General features: G+C 38.3%; 1 protein-coding gene across 1 annotated transcript in view; it reads left to right on the top strand.

Moving 5' to 3' along the window:
- TMEM5 (transmembrane protein 5) overlaps positions 1-12,238 on the top strand; it is a 180,739-nt gene extending 168,501 nt beyond the window's left edge. Inside the window, exons 2-6 of the mRNA XM_009887844.1 lie at positions 125-295; positions 1,315-1,417; positions 7,303-7,617; positions 9,766-9,936; positions 11,021-12,238. Of these exons, the coding sequence (XP_009886146.1) occupies positions 125-295; positions 1,315-1,417; positions 7,303-7,617; positions 9,766-9,936; positions 11,021-11,438 (1,178 nt within the window). The 3' untranslated portion in view covers positions 11,439-12,238. The remainder of the gene's footprint in view (positions 1-124; positions 296-1,314; positions 1,418-7,302; positions 7,618-9,765; positions 9,937-11,020) is intronic.
- The last annotated feature ends 7,633 nt before the right edge of the window (positions 12,239-19,871 follow it).

Raw genomic sequence — 19,871 nt, 5'->3', positions numbered from 1 at the left:
CGGGCCGCGGCGGCGGGAGGGTTGTCAGGTGCTGCTTGAAATGCTGAATTCATGGGAATTCGTCATTTTTTTTAAACTTGTGAATCTGTTGTTTGTGCCCAAGTTACGCTTTTGCGTTCCGTAGAGCATGTTGCCGTGGGAAACGAAGAGTGGAATCCCTGGGAAGGGGACGAGAAGAGCGAACTGGTCGCTTCTCAGCAGAGATACGAAGCTAATCTTAAGATGATACAAAATGCAAGATCTCACCTAGAACAAACCAGTCTTAGAGTACAGATTTGGGGCAAGGCAGCAATTGGTAAGCAGATGTAATCAATGTCTATTAATCACTTAACCTTTCTGATAAAGCACTTTTCTCTGCTTTTTTTTTTCTAATGACTGAAATTCATGTACATGATTAAATAATATGGATATGTGTACATGAAGAGCATTAAGGAAGTGGTAGCTGTTACTCCAAATTATGTTAATACCAATATAAGAGTAGTTAGACTCAAGTTTCTTTATTTTGGTTCTTTTCAAAGCTGTTTTTCACATCTGTCAAAGAAAATGGTTCAAATGGCAGAGAAACACAGTTACTTTTTGAATCCAATCTAGCTTACAATACAACACAAGGACAGGCCTCTTAGTTGGCTATAACAGAGTATTTATTTTTGTCACATTTGCACTTTGTGAAATAAAGCGTCACACAGTGAGAAATAAGGCATTTTCTGTACTGCAGTACTATTGCCGCTGATGAACTTGGAAATTTCTTCTGTTGTAGAATACACCAAGTCTCTACATAAACTGTTGGCCGAGATCCTCTTAAGCTCTTTAACTACTGCTGAAGACATCACTGTTCTTATTTTAGCTTTTTTGAAAATGTGTAATTTCCAGCTGCAGTTGAACTGTCATGTAGCATTGTAAACCACATTGGTATATTACGTGGTGATGCATTCTATCACAAAAACTTGATGTGTTTCACAAAAGGTGAAGAGAACTATGCCTTTCATTAAAACGCTGTTTAATATTTGCTTATTTTTAAGTGGTAGGTGTATTGGAAACTGCAGTGTGGTATATCTCATCTACTGATATTTTGACAGCGAAAGAATCTTTTTAAATGCCTCAATGTGTGAAAAATTCATCTTAACTAATTCCAAGTTGTACAGAATTTGGGAAACAAAGTTCATATTGTATAGAAAGTGCTGGCATTTTTTTCCCCAAGTTCTTATGTTGTTATGCTTTTCCATTTCCCAGAAATACTTTTTCTTTGTTTGCTGGGAGTGTAGAGTAGGCAAGATCTGTGCATTCAAATTCTGCATCATATCTTCATCTGTGTAGGTCTTTACCTTTGGCAACATATTTTTGGAGGGCACCTTCAGCCAGCTGATGTGACTGCGCAGTGGAGAGAAGGAAGCCAAAAAGCAGGAAAAACATATTTCAGGTACTAGCTGCATGATGTCGACTTTAATTGTGTGAACTTTAACAAGTGGTGCACTGGAAAGTTAAAGAACATGGTAAGATGCACAGGTGCTTTATTTTGTCTGTCTCAGAGTTGCAGGTATTTTAATATCAGTTGCAAATACTTAAATTTTGTTATGTTTTGGTAACTGAGGAGTATGCACACAACTTCTCATTCAGAATTATCACAAGGAACGGTCACGTTTGTTCATGGAAACACATACTTGATAAAACCAGCAAATTCTAGCCCAAACGTGTCTCTACTAAAAAAAAAGAAAACTAGGGAGCAGTTTCATTTGCTGTTTTATGAAGATTTGTGTATTTGAAAGAAATGTGGACAGACTTACAAATGCTGAGAGGGAAGGCAGCCAAGAGACCTCAGGAGCGGGGGAAATAGAACCCCGAGAAAAGGCTTGAGAACTGGGGTTTGGGGCTGACAGTTGACTGAAAGAAGCTTGGGGTTGTGAGGCAAGATGATGTCTCCTGCTGTTTGGATTTTCTTGTATTCAGGGAAAGCGGACTTCACTCATTCATTCCCAGATAGTATTGTATCAAAACCATAATTTATTTCAACAAAAGCAATCTGTGAGACCTAGCATCTTGTTAACTGCATGATTTGCAAAGCAAAATTTTATGTGTAAAGAAAGATGACACTTGAAGCATTGTTTGCTTTAAAAATGGATTTTGATCTGTGATCGTGCATGTTTTAAAACTGTTGTCAAACAATTTATGTTATTTAGTGAATGATATAGAACTTTTCTCTAAGGACCTATTTAATGCCATATTTAAGGCTTTCTGTAGAGATACAGTGAAAGCTGAAGGATTTTTCATCTATTTGGCTAGTTTGACAGTCTGTAGTAGTAGCTCTCCTACGGCATTTAGTCACTTGCACCAGGACCCATCTGTTAAAAAAGTTTTCTTTAAAAGCATAAATGACACGCTTAAGTTAATTTAACTTCTGAAAAATATGTTGCTTCAGAAAGGTATTTTTCCTCACACAGTAAGACAGGGGGTTCTAGTTGAATTTGCAGATAATGTTTGAAGTAAATATTTCATTGTGAATTAAAAGGTGTTTCTTAAGTGATCACAAAAGCTTTTTTATCACTTTGAATTGTTTATCAATGTATCTGACTGTGTACGTGGTACAGGCCATAGAATCTTCTCAGTAATGCCTACATCACATTCACGAGTAATTAAAAAATGTTTTCTAGAAAGACACATAAGCTTGATTTAAACATGGCAATTATTAAAGAGTCTGTCTTATATCTGAGGAAACAGATGAAATGACATACTCTTAAAAAAAAATTATCTGTATTCCTTGTTTGCAAATGTAACCTTATGCTACAAGATTAGGGAGTCAACTATGAATGATGCTACTGCATCTTGGTAGTCTCCTTGACAGAGCAATAGAGCTTTCCATTCATGGATTTGGAGAAAGGATAAAATACTTTCTTTGAATAGGGAGCAGTGCCTGTAGCGTTATCTTGGTGGGAAGTGACTTTTTTGTTTCCGGAGTTAAAATCTCAGAAGGTGTAGAAATCAATGACATTCTACCAGACAGATTATCTTCTTGGTATGGACATGAAGATTTTTTTCAAGCCCTTGCTCTTCGTGTTTATAATATGAAAATAATTTGCTGCACTCTTGCTGCACAAGAGTCTGTCACTTGATTGATTATGGTTATTTTCCCTCTGGTGTATCTATTTCAGATGAATAATAATCTCACATTGTTACTTAGGTTGTGCATCTCTCAAAGAAAGACTTCTATATTAGCATTTAAATATTTTCTTGTTATGTTTAGAGGAACCAGCAATAACGGAGTCTTTATTTTAACCAACTTGGTTGCTAGAGCCTATAAAAATATGAAGTTTAAGTTTGGTACCAATATAACAGAGATTAAAATTTGACAGGCTAGTAGGAACTTGTGCAAAGTATAGAAAATACACAAATATAACTTACTTTATTGATTTGGTTTCTGAAATGAAATAGCTGAAGTTCTACTTTTTAGTCAAATTAGAAACGTTATTTTGGGGTTTTTGTGTGAAGAAGAATTAGAACATGATTTTGGCTGCTCACTGATTTTAAGATTTTCTAGAATTGTTGACTTCTTTATTGCCTGGCTGAGGTAAATTATCTCCATTTGATTAGTAGATGAGGCTAGAGGGAACTAGCTGAGGTGACATATTTGGAGAATATGTGCTGCTGTGCAGTTTTTTCTGGTGAGTCTAATGATTGTTAAGACATAGAGCTCTCATGAATGTTTTTAAAGAATATCAAAAGACACGAAAATGCCAAAATATCACTTGAACACAGTGGCATGAATAAGCCCATTTTGTATATTTAGGGTGGAGAATACACATGTTTAATATACATTTTAATGGCTTCAAGTTTTTACCAAAGAAGTTGCCTAAAGAATACTAAAAGTATCAACTTCTATATGACATTTATTTAAAAACACGAGTGGAGTAGCAACTGCATAGCTGTGGATTTTAGTGACATGTTGGCACGTTCATACAAATAGGAGAGCTGGGTTTAGCACTTTCCTTGGCCTGAAGCAATTCACATCCTTCTCTCCTGTCATCTAGGAAGGTGTTGTAGAGCAGGGAGTGCCAAACAATTTATCTCTTATCATTAAGTAAGAGCATTCCTAAATGTCTGTTCACTGAGAGTCACACCCTCTCTGTTTTACCATTCATTGCTGCCTTCCCCCAGTCCCTGTTAGCCCCAGTCGTTCAACAGCCCTTCGGTCCCATTCTCATGTCCTCCTTATGCAGATTGCAACCATCTTGATTCGTGCCAGTATGAAAGCATATTGGTCAACAAAGTCAACAAGCAAAGATTTCTTTACCTACCAAAGGATTCTGCCAAGGATAGCTTGTGGCAATTTAGTTTCCTTAATAGCCTTTGGTGAAGCTTTTTGAAAATCCAAATACACTATGTCTACTGGATCCCCTTTAACTGTATTCTTGTTGGTACACGTATAGATCTCCATCAGATTAGTGAGAGGGGATCACTCATTTCCAGCAGTGTTTATCCACGTATGTGATCAGCGATCATACCTTTTGATAAGACCTAGTGATCTTACTATTTATTATAGACTCTTCCAGAGGGGGAAGTCATACTTCTCTGCTGCAGAGTCCTATCGAGTTGTTTTTGTAGATGGGAGTCACACTGGCAGATCCCTTCTCATCAGGCACAGTGTCACTTCATAATGACAGCTGCATACCTTTGCCAGCAGTTCTGCAATTTTCTTATTGAAACTTCTTGAGAACTCTCAACTGAATGCCATCCAGGTCCAAATTCTGCATTTGATACAATACTTGTGGTGTTTTACCTTGTATTTCTTGCTGTAGAGAGTGAGTTAGTTGTGGGAATCTTCTCTGCTATGGCTTTGTCATCCCTTTTTAAGCCCTTTTTAAACTGCTGGTATTTCTTGCTGTAGAGAGTGAGTTAGGTGTGGGAATCTTCATCAAGTAGTCTCTCCAGTTCTGTAGTTGTCTTTTGGATATATTTTTTTATATATTTTGGTTTTCATATATTTAAAGAACCTTTACCTATCAGCCAGAATGTCCTTTTACAAGGTGCTTTTCAAATTGCTTTTTAGCCTTCATTTTCTGTTCTCATTTCATCAGCAGTATTTTATAAGCTTTGCTCTCCTTGTTTTGAGCAAACTTTTCATTGTTTTCAGTGGTGAATTTCGCCCTTTGACAGTCTCCCTAACTTTTCTGTTACACCATATGGGTTTTGGGGGGGTTGTGTTGTTTCTCTTTTGGATTGAGTCACGCAGCATGCTTTCGAACAGCCTACAGGCTGCTTGCAAGCTTCTTGTTATTTGGGCTACTCCTTTCAGAGTTCTGTTCTTTATTGTCTCATTTTTAAGTAATTCCATCATTGCATATCGAGTATCTGTATGCTGGATGTATTTGGTATGTTCTCTCCTGCTGCAGTGTTAAACTTAATCATATTGCTATTACAGAGTAGCTGTCTGACTAACACCTTTGGAATTAGGTCTGGAAGACTCAGTCTGAAATAGCAGCTTTTTGCATGGATTCTAAGACTAGTAAGGAAAAACAAGGACGTTATAGGAAGCAAGTCATTTATTGAGTCCAAAAATGTAATCTCCACATATCATCCTGATGAGGCATTGATCTAGCCTACCGATGAGTAGTGAAAGTCTCTTCGTACTTCATTCTTAATTTTGCAGTTTCTGTAATCTCCCTTACGTTTCCCAATCCCTGTTGTATTTGGACTGGGAGTTAATAGCACTGTGTTTTTATTATTCAAGTGTGAGATTTCCATAGTGTTGCTTTTTTTCTCCACTGTAATTTTATGCTGTTAAACTTCATATTTTCCTACACACAAGTCATTTGCTTCCCCACCTGTACATTCTGTTATTCCTGTAAAGTTGGTAACCTCTAAGCACTGTGTCCATTGAGAAAACCGTTTTTCCCAGGTCTCTTTTTACAAGATAATAATTGGAATAGCTACATATCCTGTTCACTATTTTAGGCATTCTTATGCTCAAGGTGTTCTCTGTTATGAATACCAGTGGTCTTTTCTCACTGTCTCTTAAACTTGGATTTAAGTCTTCACCTGATTTACATTCAATCTGCTAAAAGTCTTCATTCCTAATCATGAGTCTCTTGAGTCTTGGTTCCAAAATATGCCACTCCCACTGAGCCAGCAGCGTGTCAGCTTAGCTCAGGTTCAGAATATGCTTGCCTAAAGTCAGTCTGCTTCAGATATCCTCACTGGAGTAGGTTTTTACAGCTTTAGCTGTGAATTTTGTTTTCCTCATGAAGCATGCTGGAACTGAAACTCGCTGTCAGTCCCAGCACTTCATAAGCTGAAACTCATGCTCATTCTAAATTAAGTTTAGGGTGTAGCTGAAAAACTGCAGTAATGCAGAAGACCTACAAAACTAACATTTCATTGACTCCTGGAAAAAAAAAAGAAGTGCTGGTTTTTTCCCCCCTCTGCTCTTTCCCAAGCTGTGTAATCACAAATCCTTTGGGTTCAGTCAATAGTCTGTTAACACAGCAGTTAACTGAAGAGTAGGAGCTGGCAAACACTGGTTTGCTTCATTGCAGTTCATAAATGGTTGTTGTCAGATACTTGTAAATAATCAGTGATGTAATGATTTTGCTACATGATTGAAATTCCTCTGTTAAATAAATTCATGCATGCAAGATCTAGAAATGCAATATTCTACCTAAAACGTGTCTGCTAACTAGCTTGTATTGAAGCCTCGAGTTTGACCTGTGTTGCACAAGCAACTTAAGCTTACGTTTAGATATATATGTCTTGTGTCACAGATTCTGCTCATTATCAGATGACAGTCTTTTTTTGGTCTAACCTTGATGTAACCAAAATTACACAAGAGAAGTAGTATGCCAGACCCGCCAGTTGTCCCTTACAATGATACCTGGTTTAGCAAACTCTTACCGATTTTTGGGACAGCCTCCCTCTTGTTCTAATACTGTATTCATTGGTTATTACTGGAATCAATAAAAAGTTTGACCTTTAGTGAACATCAAAGCACATCCTTCCTTTAAAGTTGATTTACTCATATTTTGATGTTTGAATATGGTACTAGTTCTGATTTATTGACAAAATACCTTATTTTCATTTAATTCTAAATCTCCTTTTTCCTGAATAAAGATGAAGGCAGCCTTATTCCTGTGTTATAGCTGTAGATACTAACAACAGAAAAGATTACAGTTGTACAGTTACTTTGCAGTATATTGTGTTTACTTTGTTGAAGAAAAAATATCTCTGGAGTACAGACTGTGTAGTAAGGATGTTTAGGGGATTACGGTCAATAACTTGTCTAAAGGGTGTTTACTGTTTGTATTTTGGTTTTCACAGCTTCATCACTGGTCCATCTGTAGTTCCTGGCTACTTCTCAGTTGAAGCTGAAAATGTTGTGCTAGTTCTGAATGGAAGAGAAAAAGCAAAGATCACTTACGCCACTCAGTGGTTGCGTTACGCACAAACATTAATTCAGACTCAAAAACTACAGCGTGTAGCGGTTGTGCTGCTTGGAAATGAGCAGTGCAACAATGAATGGATTCAACCATACCTGAAAAGACATGGAGGATTTGTAAATCTGCTCTTTGTTACATATGACTATGCGTTGGTAAATGAAGAAGATATTTTCCAGTGGCCTTTAGGAGTAGCTACGTAAGTGCTATAGATACAAATTACAATTGAAACTTAATTGTTATGCATGAGGTATGGAAAATGAGTCTGAATGTCACTGCTGATACCCAAAACAATTATAGTAAGTAAATTGTAGAACATGATTCTATTAATGATTTTCTAAATCAAGCATTGGAATCTTTGGAAATTGCGTTTAGCAATGAAAATGATAACAGAGGATTTAGGGAGCTTTAAAAAAAAAGAACCTGTGTCTGGTGGGGTTTTGTTTGTTTATTTTTACTTCAGTAGATTTGCTCTTAAGATTTATCATAACTGCTGATGTAATACGTACCAGTGACGTGGGAATTTAAAAGATATTTATGTAGTTAGATTCCAACTACTGCTTGTTTAGGAAAGGAAAGGGATGGTACTGGTGGTACTTTTTTTTAACCCCTGTTATGGCTCTCAAAAGGAAATTGTATGCCTCATGTTTGGAATTAGTATACTACAGTATCACAGTAGTGTGGTCTGGCTAAACGGCTTACTCACAAAAACGTTTTTGTTATACTTACTGCTCAAACTTATGTGGAATAAGTGAAGGTTTGGTTCAGTATGTATTTTTTTCCAACTTACTGCTTATTAACAGAGTGAATGGTGTTCTGGCTACTATCATGGTAATACAAGATGAAAAGAATACAGAATTATTTTCGTACCTTGTGTTGAATTTGAATTCAATAGGTCCTGTATTGAGCCAGTTGGAAAAAACTGTGTGGAGGTTTTATATATAGCTTAAACTTGCTCACAGTGATATTGAAATGCACTACATTTGGATTCTTGATAGTGTCAGAGAATTGATGGCATTGGAAGTTCCTAAGCAAAAAGAAGTTGAGTTTTGAGACACCAAGATTAAGGTGACAGCAGAAAGCAACAACAGTTACAACAGTAAACTGGGGTGTGAAGCTGGGTGGAGAAAGATAGATCAGGTATCAAAACAGGCTTTTGCAGCCCTTGCACACCAACACCTGTAAAAATTGTGGTTAAAGGTATGCAAATGGGGCAGATTTTCCCAGTGAAGAGGGAAAGTAAAGATGTAGAATCCTGCAAAAATATTTGGCATGAATCAAAAAATGGTTTTCTGAAAGTAAATTAATACTAATCTCATAGAAGAACTAGGAAAGGACTGTTCTATCCAAATTTGGGAAGGTGAAGAAAGTGAATATGGCTTCAGAGAACCATTAATAGAGATGAAGAAATCATTGTAAAATAAAGTAGAGACTGCCTTTGAAACCAGTAAAGAATTGGAATCAGGGTATAGTTTTTCTTACAAAAAAACCAACAGGGAAGTATAACAGTGATCCATCAAAAATAATAGCATTAGAAGGAATATCTGTCTTAATTTGAGAATGCAAAGGAGCAGAAGCTTTTTCAACATTCATCTGTTCCAGAAAAAATACTGACTTTATGTAATGAAAAAAGTTCATGCCAGCCCTTCAGCTGAAGCAGTCTCACTAGCTATCATGCTGACCAAAATGAGTGATGTAAAAGATTTAAAGAATGTGTCAAAAAAAGAAAAATGCCTGATGTGGTGAAAACATGTAAAAGGATGGCATACAGTTTACATGTGATCCCAGGATTTTGCATTGGTTTTGTTGAGTCCAAAAAGATGAGTTAAATAGCTTGTACGATAAGCTATTTAGTAGCCGAAAGATTTGATTAATGAAATCCACGCAGGTCAAAGTGACATTTTCCTTTGAGAGGTTAGCAGTGGTATTTTCAGTTGATAAGCATGCCCAGAGATTAAGGTAGCGGAGACTTAAACTCCGTGGTTACCGTTAACCCAGCCATTTCAGTCAAAACTAGTGTTTGTGCTAAGAACAGTTGCTTTTGAAAAAGCATGTTTCTCAAGGACATTTTGTATCATGTATCATAGTATCTCCGCTGTCAAAAGAAAACATAAGTATTCTTGAATGTCTCTGAAGAGAGCAGTGGGGACAAAGGGAATAAAGACCAACTTTTAGGACAGGGCTTGCACTGGTTTGCTTGTGGCTCTTGTCTGTGGTTATAGATGTGGATTGGCAACAAACAGGTGGGTTTAGTCTTAGAATCTGCTACAGTAAAGGTAAAATGTGCAAAATGCGTTTTCTTTGGCATAAACCATACCATTATCTAATGTATACATTGTTTTTACAGCTACAGAAATTTTCCAGTTGTGGAACCCAGCTGGTCAATGCTACATGATCCGAGATCATATCTATGTAATTTCTTAGGAACAGTTTATAAGAACTCTTCCAGGGAAACCCTAATGGAAATTCTGAAGCAGGATGGGCTTGATAAACTTTGCTGGATTGCAGCCAGAGAACAGTAAGATTTTGATTTACTTTGTGAAAATATTCAGACTTTTTTGCTTAGTTCATTATTACAAATCCTTTCCTGACTGTTAAGAAATGGTAGAAATAAAAGTAAATAGTCATCATTAAAAGAGAGAACATTGCCAAGACTCTTTAATAGGTAATGACCTTTCTGTTGCTATATTTTACATAAAGCATATCTTCTAATGCATAGACAAATCTCCCATGTATACTACATATAAAGACCATCTTTCCTTTCTTATATACCTTTGATTATGGTGGGAGAAGAAATGTTTGTCTTGCACCTTCTGTGTATTAATGTCTTACCAGGAGAAAAAGACAGCTGTTTTTTGTTGTGATCCCTATAAGAAAGTGTACTCTGTACAGCATGGCTCTTTTTTTATGTCAAACGGGTAGAACAGATCTTTTGACTAATGGGAATAGGGTTCTGTTTGTATTTCTTAATTTTGCCAAGCAAAAGCTGGAAAATGTTTGAAAGGAGGCACAGCAGTGCCTAGGAAGACCTCAGCTACCCTGATGAAGAATCTCAAGACATGGATTCTATCTATGACATAAACTCTTCTCTCACAGATGTTCTGAGGTACTTCAGGCAGATGTTTTCAGGTTAACAGATTGGTTTACATCCTAAGTTTTGAAGAGCAAACCTCTACTACTACTAAAAAGTATTTGAGGCCAAAAAAATTCATTTAAAAGTCCAGTGCCTGTCTCTCTGTCTATTTCTGAACTCTGCTGTGAAGTAAATTGACATACGCATCATCCAACTCATGCAGAAGATTTAACATAGAGTTTCAGTTTGCCTCTTACACTTCTGAGTATTAATAATTTCCTAAAAGGACCATATCTAAAAAGTGTTACAATCTATTTTTAACAATGATATTTTCAATAAATTTTTAGAATACTCTTTAAGAATAGTTAAGACTAAAAGTAAAAGCCTATTGATTGTGTGTGTAATATAAAATTTTTACATTGACAGCATTTTCAGTTTTATAGATTATTGAAATTTCAGCATATATCTATTTTTTCATTGCAGTGCCTGTGGGGAAAAATGCTAATTTTCAACCCCTTTACTTTCCTAGGTGGCAGCCTCAAGAAACAAATGAAAGTTTGAAAAACTATCAAGACGCCTTGCTGCAGAGTGATTTGACGTTGTGCCCAGTGGGAATAAATACAGAATGCTATAGAATTTATGAAGCTTGTTCATATGGATCTCTGCCCGTTATAGAAGATGTAATGACACCGGGTGATTGCGGAAATTCATCAATGTATCACAGTGCTCCATTACAATTATTAAAAACCATGGGGGCTCCATTTATCTTTATTAAAAACTGGAAAGAGCTTCCTGCTGTTCTAGAGAAAGAACAAAAAATGAGCTTACAAGAAAAGATTCAGAGGAGAAAAAAGCTGATAGAATGGTATCGAAACTTCAAAGCATGGATGAGACAGAAATTCATTAATACTTTGGAAAAATCATTTTTGCCCAGTGATAAAGGATAAATTGTCCCTTTTGAAAATCTAGAATAGATTGAAAGCTTAATTTCCATTATCCTTCCAAGGAAGCTTTTATACAAAAGAAATCTCACAGGGCAGATGCATTCCTTTTGAAGTCAACAGAATTGCGCCAGCTTGGCCAAGGGCTACGTTTGGCCCTCCATCCTTAACAATTTTCAGAGAGGTTGTTGACTTAATAGGATGGTAGTCTGCAAGGACGACGACAACTTTTTATTGTTTTTACAATTTCCGTGTCAGTGTGTGACCTGATAAATTTTTTTTAAGAGAATATCTTTGAGCACGTGAACTTGGTAAATCGAATGTGAGTGTGACAGTTGCATTTGAAGAAAAGAGAAGAGTGAAAGGAGTATGGTACAGAGTAATTTATTATGTAGACTGAAGAAGAGGATGATTATAGCATAATTGCCAGGTTTAGCACAATCATTAAGATATATCCTGGTAAATGCTTGTTTTGAAAATGTGAACTGTTTACTTGATTGACATTTCATTTCCAAGAAAGTGGCCATAAAGCTAATTAAACACTGTGGAATAAAAATGTATATTTCAAGGTAAAAATAGAGAGCTCTTCCTTAGACATTTCACAGCAGTATGTTTCCCTTTTAACTTCAGATATCAAAATTGCTTTCTTTCATTTCCTTTTAGTCTTGGGACGTATCTTTGTGAAGTTCTGCTGTAGGAGCATTCATTACCTGCAGTTACAGCGGCACATTCCGAACACCAGGCCTTAAACATGAATTTGCTTGTAGCTTATCTGATTTCTCAAAATCTGCTGAAACTTGTTAACTGCGAAAGATGGCAGAAGTATAATCTTGCGAGTTTATGATACTACACGTACAACAAAGTTTCAACGTTTTTTGTTAAATATAGCCAAAAGGATCTTGTACATCAGAAATTAGTGTGTGCTATTATCTTCAGTGTGTTCAGCTGAGTGGTGCTACTGCATGCACAACATTGGCACACGAGGTGGTATAATAGCCAGTTTTCTGTCTTTAAATACCAGCGTGCCATATGGGTTCATTCTCAAGTAATATTAATTTGTGTGATGATACTACCTAGTTCTGGAATATGTATCATACAAGAGCACTTTGTGTGTGTTTTTCTGTTTTCTTGCATCCCTTCTGTGTGGGGAAAAAAAACCCCAACCAAAAGCAACAAAACAAAAAGACAAAAAAACCCCACTCCCCCAAAAACCAAACAAACCCAAAGCAAAAAAAACCCACTGGGTTTTAGTTTCCTAACAGTGGATGATATTCACAGTGGCTGCTCTAGATGTGGCATAAGGTATGTTTCAGAACACCTGGATTTTTAGGAGCTTGCATGCTATATGCTTAGCAGATGCTCTGAGAACACAAATGATCTGAATTGTATGTATAACGTGAATTTCCTGTGATCCATTTTATCTGAAGCATCAAGCTCTTGCAATACAATGCAAACATACCCCGTTCAGCAGAGACTGGAAGTATAGCCACCACAATTCAGCACTGAGCTGATGAGCCCTGCTTAGATGCAGACCTTGTTAGACCAAATTTACCTTGAATTTCCATGCTGAGGATCTGAGGTAGCCATCTGCACAGCAGCACGCAACGCTTAGAGGGTTAGAGGAAGCTTGAGTATCTGCAATAGTGTAACGTCATTACTGTAATTTTCGCCGAGTAGAATCTTTCTTTCTACACAGGCTACAAAACTGGGGAGCAATGATCTACAGCCGCGTTTTTTAACCTGTAGTCAGCAGATCCCTCGGCACTTCTGCAGGATTTCAAGGAACTGCAAAAAGCAGCTGAGAGAGGCAAGTCTTTACCAGTCAGTCTAGATTCTTATAAAAGGCTGTAGCTCCTACAAATTGTAATGGTATGCAAGTCGAAGCCTGAAAAACAGTTCAGTGTGTTACTTGGTCATCAAGTAGAAGAAATGTGCTGCTATTCATGTGTTCATTTCTCAGTAAACATGCGAGTTTCTTTCCAAACTCATGTGACGGCTATATCTTAAGAGAGGCCAAGACACGCACCAAATTTTTATCAGAATTTCCCATTGCAGCTAATTGCCTGCTCTTGGAGTTCCAAGAGAAGTGATTTGCATTTTATCTATATTTAACCAATTCTTGACACTTCATATTCACCTCCTTCAGTCCAACAGGAATTAGCACTAGAAGGTTTGTGGTCTATTTCCAGTGTTAATGGAGCAAAGAGAGCAAAACATCTTGAAGCCAAGGCAGGGTTCCTAACACATTAGGCAGGTTGCTAGTATTTTAATTATTTCCTTATTCGGCTGTCCAACTTGTGGGAGAGATTGTAGTTCTCTTGTTTTTACTTCCTAATCTTTTCTCATTTGGAAAAACTGTCAGTTCTGTGCCCTGTTTGGATCCAGAGATAAAGCAAGACAAGGAAAGGGACCTTGTCAAAAAAGGATGAGACTGAGGGAAGAAAGACAGTGAGGGGTGCAAGAAATCAAAGGTGAGGTCTTACCAGTGGTAGAGGAAACTGGTTTAAAAGAAGGGAAGCAGTTAAGCCACTGGCGAAAAGGATACTTTATCCCCTGTGTGACAGGTCCAGGTGGGAGTAGATAGTATCTGCTATCAGTGAGAAGATGAATAATCAATTCAGTTGTTGAATACTTAGAGGAGAATGGATGCTTTGTTCTTGCAGTTATCCCTCTGGTTTGAGACTGGGATGATGAAATACAGCTTTCCAGAGCACAAAACAAGGACTTGAGGCTTCTTATAACCACATGTGCTGTCTCCGTCGGAGAGGGAATTCTGCACAGAACCAAGCCTGTCTTGAGTCAAGAATGCCAATTGTAACATCAAATGTTAAACAGATTGCAAATTATGCAGTATTTTGCATCCCACTTAGATTTGTGTGTGGAGTATATATAACTACCAGTTTCATTACCAGAGGTATTTCATGCCGATGAAGACCAGAAATTAAGGTGGTTTGCCTTGCACTAAGAAGAAACAGCTTTTCACAATTTAGTGTAACTGTCTCTCCTACAAAATTCTGAGCCCATTAAGAGTGGCTGTGAACACATGGTGTAAACTGGTTATAAGATGGGCTTGTAGGGAGCAGTATGTTTCCAAAGAAATGTAACCAGTCTTAGTAACTGTTGGTAATCCTGGAGATAAGGAGTTGGCTTGCGAGGGATCCAGCTGCCAATTGCGTACCATTCTTGAACATTTAAGTTGTGATAGTGTATTTCAATAGTTAAGTTTTCTGGTATTTTTAGATACTGTATTTCGATGACTGCAACTTACACAAAGAGCAATGCTACGAATGTTTTTTTAGAAGCCTTTCTCACAGCAGTTTTTAAGTTTGAATTAGGATCGCTATGTGCTGGAATCACCAGTTTCTGTCTTGGCTTAGTGCCCTCACCAGAACACTTGCAAAACCACAGAAATAAAATCCTGTTACTTCTTGGCAAACCTTACGTTAGTTACAACCTTTGAGAGCTGGGCAAACTCAGAAGCAGCTTCTATGCTGTGGAGCCCTAAAATATTTCTGGGAATTCTTCCTACTGGGATGGAAGAAATGAATGACAGTTGAACAAGATTATGCTTATTTTGGCGTGTTCCTAAAGACTGACGTTGGGAGAGACAAAAGTACTTCAAATGCAATTCCAACCGTGCCCTAAGAAACTGTTGCTTCCAGGAAAATTGCTACCATAAGGCATGTTGGGACTGCCACCTTCCAGGAGCTAAGGAGGAGTTTAATGTTTATGTAGTGCTGTGAATCCTACACAATGGGTTTGATGAATCAGCCCACACCCACACCCCCCCAAAAAAAAGCTGAGCTAATGAAAATGTGCCTGAAAGGATGACGTACGGTTTAGATTGGATCCCGCGACTTTGTGGTGTTTGTTCTTTGCTTTCTGAGTCCACAAAGATAAGTTAAATAGTTTGTACAAGAAGCCCTTCTGGGATCACTCCGAAGTAATGCTATAAAAACCATGCTGAGCAGCAGTGACAGTGGTTCTAAGCTCTTCGTCTCATCCTAGCAGCTTTTGCAGGTACAAAGAATTGTATAGGTTTCTTACTAATCACCAGTCCGTAAATCATGACTGATAATCCTCTTGATAGGGGAACTGCCTGCAACAGGTCACGGTACCGATTGATACTTAAACTGTTTGGGTGGGTCAAATTTGAGGGTTTCTTCAGTGTCTCCTGAACAATAAAAACCAGTAAACAGGTATGTGTTTTTATCTTGTCAATATAAACACTTTTCACATCTTTACTACTAACCTGAGCGTGGAGGACTGCTTTGAGGGTTAAAATCTCTCTGCGTGACTCTAGTTCTGAAGAACATAAAAGCCGAGAAGGTGCTAGAAGTGAAATCTGAGGGCCGACAGGAATGCTAATCAGAAAAAGATTAATGCCTAATACATTTCTGCTGTATTTCTTTCAAAGTGTTAAAGAGAAAAGGCATCTCAGAACTGGAATGACACCACGGCAGTAAAATGGTGAGGCAAAGAGTTTCAAAATAGACTGTGTAACATTAGTCCCCTGTGCCCGGTGTGGCAGCGTGGCTGGTGTTTTAAGTGTCTCTGGTTCAAGATCCCGTAAAGAGGCCTCAGTCTTCAGAGGAAACTTGCTACATGCTTTGAAAATCAAGAACCTTATAAGATATGTCTAGTTGAGTACCCAAAAGCCACTGACCGGTTTTGAGAGGCTGGCCACACAGCCAGGGACTTGTACGGTAACATCTCTTATCTCCTGATTGTCTTGAGTGCTGTGGCAGTGTGTGCTTTCCTATTCACATTTTCTTCTCTGACCACCCTGGGGACCTGAGAGCGACTCGGTGAACGCTGCTGTGGTAGAACACAAGAGGTTTCTGATCCGTAGGCCCACAACACAGATGTGTTTTTTCAAGCACACCATGAAATAACGACTCGTTCTCTCAGCCAGTCTTACGCCAGCTTAATCATAGAAAGATAGTTTTAGGTGAGGATCCTCAGATTGTTTCCTAGTTGATATCCCTATGGTCTTCATTATTTTAATCTTCAGGAATGTCTCATTTGTAGCTTGGGCTGCGTTTTTAAAACAAACAGGACTAAAGTATTATATGGAGTTTCCATTGAATGTGTATTTTCAGAAGATATGAGATGCAAAATAAATGCATCAAACAGAAATGAGTCGTTCACTAAGATCCAGATGAAGACACAACCCGTTGAAAGACAGCAAGTTGTGCAGGTGGCCACAAATAAAGAAAAAGGAATCTCTGAATGGCTGAAATTAGCCTGATTCTTTCAGATGAAGTTTTCAAACAGCATAAATCTGTTAAATGTCAGATTTTGAAGTTTGCTATATTAAAGGAGTTTTGTTCAGGGCCCAAAATGCAAGGTTTCTACAGAAGTGATTTCTTTCATTTCATGGTTTTCCCTCTGCAATGGAGTTCTTTTCTGAAGAATACGGGTAGTCCCAAGTCATGAGCAGAGATCTGCCTTAAGTAATATTTACGTAGGAGATGCTGAAACATCTTCCTCTGTGGCGGCTTATGTGCTACGTTTTAGTATTTGTGACAACTCTTGTCATCAATGAGGCTGCCATGGTGCTAGACATTGTCTCTGGGACGTGAGATACCGAGGTTCAAGCCTTTAGTCCAGCTTGGGCAGAGCAGGGACACTGCCCCCACCACTGCCCGGCTGCTGTTCGTAAATGTGACCACAGGGAAGGACCGTGTTGAATCTCTTTGTTCCTACTTTAGACTGGGGGGGGGAGTTCCTTTGTCATGGTGGAAAGCTGGGAATAATAAATCTTGAAATTTTGTGTAAGACATCAAAACAGTCTTATGCTATAGGAGACAGTAAACTGTCTCTGAAGAAACTCGAAAGACGCAAAGAAATAATCTCTGACAAGCTTTAGGACAAACACTGGTTATTTTTCTCTTTCACTTCTGTTTTCTCTTTCTCATCCTAATCCTGTTTTCTGTCGAACGGCATTTCATCAAAATCACACTACGGTAGAATCAATTAAACTATTTGAACAGGAAGATCTACCGTGTCATGGTGGAACGCAGCAGCAATGTTTGGACCTTGCTTGATGTTAAGGAGTTTTACAGGAGAAGCAATACTCCCAACCTAATTTGAAGATGTCCTATCTGCAGGATAGGACTGTATCATTATTTAGCAACTTTTTGTTCATCAAAATGTGGCAAACCATGCATATATTAGGTGCCATTTCACTGAAATTTTGACGATTATACTAGTCCTGAGCAAATTTAGTAACTGAACTAAACTTCAAGATATAATACTTGGTAGATTTTGATGGCCTTGTTACTTTGCTTGTTAGTAACATAAATTAGGCAATGGCTGCTTCAGGTGTAGCACAAAGATTTCTTTATATCCTTAGACAAAAAGAATTCTATCAGAAACTATGTAATATTTTTTTTAACAATATTCTGTTGTCTGCTACCATTGGGTACATGGAAAGAAGGTGGTTTGATTTCAAGACAGTTACTCTCAATTTCCACAAGCACAGCCCCGTGGACTTCAGATCATGGGTTCTCCTTTTTAATATGGATCTCCATATTCATTCTCTCTGAATAAGGTAATGGAGAATTAAGGACAGCTGTCTTCCCCTAAGGGGAAATGAAATGTAGGGATTAATTGCTGTAGGAATTTCAATGGTGCTTCACACTTCCTTCAAATGCTAGCACAGATTTAAGACAGCCAGTGACGCGTGCTCTCTGGTATGCACTCTTTAATTGCATATTCCTTATTGCTGGAGGGTTCAGTTTATTCATTTAACAGCGATTTATCGATCTCTGTCCATGCAACCCTTTGCTGATTATTGAAGAGTATCATTATTCTTTTACAGTGAAAACTAAGTAGTCTTACTAATGCTAAAACTGAAGACAATATCCCATCTGATGAGTAAACAAGCAGGAATCTGCAAGTTATGCTCTGTTGTACCAATTTTCCTTCCTTCCTTCCTTCCTTCCCCCATCTAATCAGACTCTGATTGTTTCTTCTTGTATGTCTTGTCTCTTTGCTTTTTTTCTTCCTCTGAACTGTTTTCACCCAGCTGACCCTCTTTTCACATTGTTATTTTCAGATTATAGCAAATTGCTTTCTATCTGGTAGGGATATAATTTCCTTGTCCCCATGGAGAATTTCTACCAGGTACCGAATCTCAGTGTAGATGTAATTAGGCTTTTGCTGAATGTCTGCCTTAGCAAAGCTCTTACTGTTGCACAGCATGCTGCCAAAATATCTCTCTGTAGGGTATTACGTCATCTGAGTGCTTGTTTCTTAAACATTTATAGTCTGTTGTTTAAGATTCTTGACTGTCTGTATTAAAAGTTCAGTGAAAATGATTACGTTCGCATGAGCAGAAAAGAGGACTAACTTCAAACACCTCTTTGCTTTCCATTTTACAGCAAGGAATGCTCTTCATTCCCTGAAGGAAACTTCACATGCAGCTTATAGATACCTGAACACATCTCATGGTGTTGGACACCAAAGTCTTAGAGATTGGCTCATGACTTTTGACATCTGTATTCAATTCCTCACAATGTAAGTTACCAAGGACCAAATTCAGCTGTGGATATTCACATCCTGTGTAAAACCAAGGGCAGGTCAGTCCTGCTTAGATTAACCCTCCAAAGGACCATCCCTTGAGCTACTGCTGGGCAGCCTGTGGTGCTTGGCCTGCTGGTGAGCTGTGAAACACTAAAAACGCTCCTTAAAACTGTTGCTTTTTTGGTTTCTCAATTGCAAATGCGCATTCCCCACATGCAGATAAACAGATAAGTTGCCCCTGCTGCCAGGATTTGTGGTGAAACAAGATCACTTCGTTTGCTAGAGATTTTCAATAAAGCATTTATAAATGTGAAATACAGCTTTGCTAAAAAAATTATTTTTGGTCATAAGCATTTTGCTATTATTTTCTCCATCACCAAAGAGCAGTATGGTGTAAGGTGGAGACTAGGCCCCCCTCCCAGCTGTTGTGTGCTCCCATGGTCTAAAACCTACTGGTTACTCCAGAGCCCACACACTCTCACCAGTGGAAACCCCTCTGCTTCTGCACCTCCCCATGCCCCTGAGTTCCCCGGTCTGGTCAGGGCTGAGTGACTCCATGCTCATCTCCAGCCAAATGTCACTCCTCAGACTCCGTATTCTCAGGTCCGTTTCCCTCAGGGCCCACTACACATGCCCACAGCATGCCTAACGCATGCCTCTTGGGCTGGATTCTTCAAAAAGGAAAGACAAACCTTCAAAAAGGTTTTGTTCAGAAAGCAGCACCTCAGAAGGAGGGGATTATGCCTGTTCTTTCATGTCACTGTTCAGGGGTGAGAGCACTTCCCCAAGACATGTGAGAACTGGGCTCAGTTCCCTTCTCCACCTGTGAAAACTTGAACCCACGTGTTCCAGCTCCCACAATGAGCAACACATTATATGTCAGCATAGACTGCATTTGGCCTTTCTCCA

This window comes from Charadrius vociferus, unplaced genomic scaffold, assembly GCF_000708025.1.
Source record: "Charadrius vociferus isolate BGI_N301 unplaced genomic scaffold, ASM70802v2 scaffold125, whole genome shotgun sequence".
Lineage (NCBI taxonomy): Eukaryota > Metazoa > Chordata > Aves > Charadriiformes > Charadriidae > Charadrius > Charadrius vociferus.
The sequence above is the reverse complement of the archived record's forward strand: the minus strand, read 5'-3'. Positions and strand labels throughout refer to the sequence as shown.